Source organism: Crocuta crocuta, unplaced genomic scaffold (assembly GCF_008692635.1).
Source record: "Crocuta crocuta isolate KB4526 unplaced genomic scaffold, BGI_CrCroc_1.0 scaffold467, whole genome shotgun sequence".
Lineage (NCBI taxonomy): Eukaryota > Metazoa > Chordata > Mammalia > Carnivora > Hyaenidae > Crocuta > Crocuta crocuta.
In genome coordinates this window covers 2085946-2087737 of record NW_027530632.1, presented here as the reverse complement: position 1 = coordinate 2087737, position 1792 = coordinate 2085946, and the positions used below count along the sequence as shown (strand labels likewise).

Sequence of the window (1792 nt, the reverse complement as noted above, 5' to 3'; positions counted from 1 at the left end):
GGACAAAACAGAAGTCTCTCCTTTTCTCTTATTTCTTTGCTTGCTGTCTAGCTCCTCTGTCCCCAAAGATAACATAAGTTTCACAAAGGCAGGAATCTTTAGTTTATTTACTGACATATTCCAAACACTTCTTTATCGGTGCAATAATTTATTGGGCACATGTGAAGCATCATGAGGTAAGAAAAGAGACAGAAGCGACTGTTGAAAAGGTAGCAAATTGAGAGAGGGGCAGTGGAGAAAAGTTTGAAGTAATTTCCACTCTATTTAAAAAAAATTTTTTTTAACATTTATTCATTTTTGAGAGACAGAGTGNTTCCAGAACAACCACGTACAGGCCAGTGTCATGCAAAAGTTTGGCTGCTGCCATACCTGGGAGAAAATACAATAAGAAATCACGATCCAATACTTCCCAGGGACTCCGGGTAAGCTCCTCATGTTCACGTCGATGAGAAAAGCCCATGTTGGCTCACGCACATGGCCTACTGTTACGTGCACCTTACAGGTGGCTGGGGTTTCTCAACTGAGGCCCAGACTCCAAGAAGCGGAAACCACCTGCGATTTCTGGCAAGAACAAAAGGGATTTCGTTTTTGGTAAATGTCTCACATCTTAAAAACATCCTTGGTCACCGTATCAAAATGTTGGTCTTTAAGGACTAAATTGCATGATTATGTGTCTGACAGTACAAATGAAGACGCAAGTCCCCGCTGCAATGTCTAAGCCCCCGTCAGCACCAGATCAAATGTAGCCATTGACTTATTTCTCTTTATTTTCTTTTAATTTTAGAAGGAGAGAGAGAGAGAGTGCAAGTGGTGGAGAGGGACGGTGGAGGGAGAGAGAGAGAATCTCAAGCAGGCTCCGTGCTCAGCACGGAGTCCGACTCGGGGCTCAATCCCATGACCCCCGGATCACGACCTGAGCCGAATCACGACCTGAGCCGAAATTAAGAGTTGGACACTCAACCGACTGAGCCACCCAGGCACCCTTAGGTGTAGTTTTTGACCTCAAAGGTCTTAAAATCCTGCATCTTTAAAACCACCTTCCAGAGCTTAATAAGATCTTTCTCAGACAGGGGAGCTCCAGAGCTCTTACCATGATGACTAAATTTCCTCAGTTCTAATGACCTTGGTCATTTGCTTTCTGAGAGCAAACAAAATCAAGGAAATGCCAAGAAGCTGTGCGTTACAGATAAATGAAATGGCTTCTATCCTGTCTTTCGAAAATAATGGTTTTAGGATTCTTAGACCCCACTAGGTGCAAAATAAAAGAGAGAGAGAGAGAGAGAGAGAGAGACAGATTCCTATAAAAAGGGCTAATACTCATACAGTGCTCACTACATTTGAGACACTGTTGTAAGTGTTATCATATATTAATTCAGTGAATTCTCACAAAACCCATTGAGAAAAGGTACTGTCGATCTTCCCATTGTGTGGCCGAGGACANCCTCGGAGCCTCCGAGCCATCATTTCCAGCGATGGCATCTCGCAATTTCTGCACCAGGGGGAAATTACATTTCAAAAGATATTTTTTACTTTCTTCGGATCGACACATTTTAAAAACACACTTGTATCTTGTGGTTCGATAAGAATCCGTAGCACATAAAATATGAGCCCACCCGTAAAAGCTAGGTCTCCGTTCATGGTCTGTCAGCTACCCTAAAAGAGAAAACTCATTTTTTTTTTTAAAGGCTGATCTGATCTGACATTTCATTATTGGAGTTAATCTGTCTTCCAAGCCCTGTCCTTGGAGGCAGGGCAGGGGCTTTCAGCTGGTGGCAGGGTTTGGGTCCCAGAG

General features: G+C 43.2%; 1 protein-coding gene across 1 annotated transcript in view; it reads right to left on the bottom strand.

Moving 5' to 3' along the window:
* The window catches only part of MAOB (monoamine oxidase B), a 67290-nt gene extending 66921 nt beyond the window's left edge, over positions 1-369 (bottom strand). The window contains 1 exon segment of the mRNA XM_077768525.1: positions 260-369. Within this exon segment, the coding sequence (XP_077624651.1) occupies positions 260-367 (108 nt within the window). The 5' untranslated portion in view covers positions 368-369.
* Between the last annotated feature and the right edge of the window lie 1423 nt (positions 370-1792).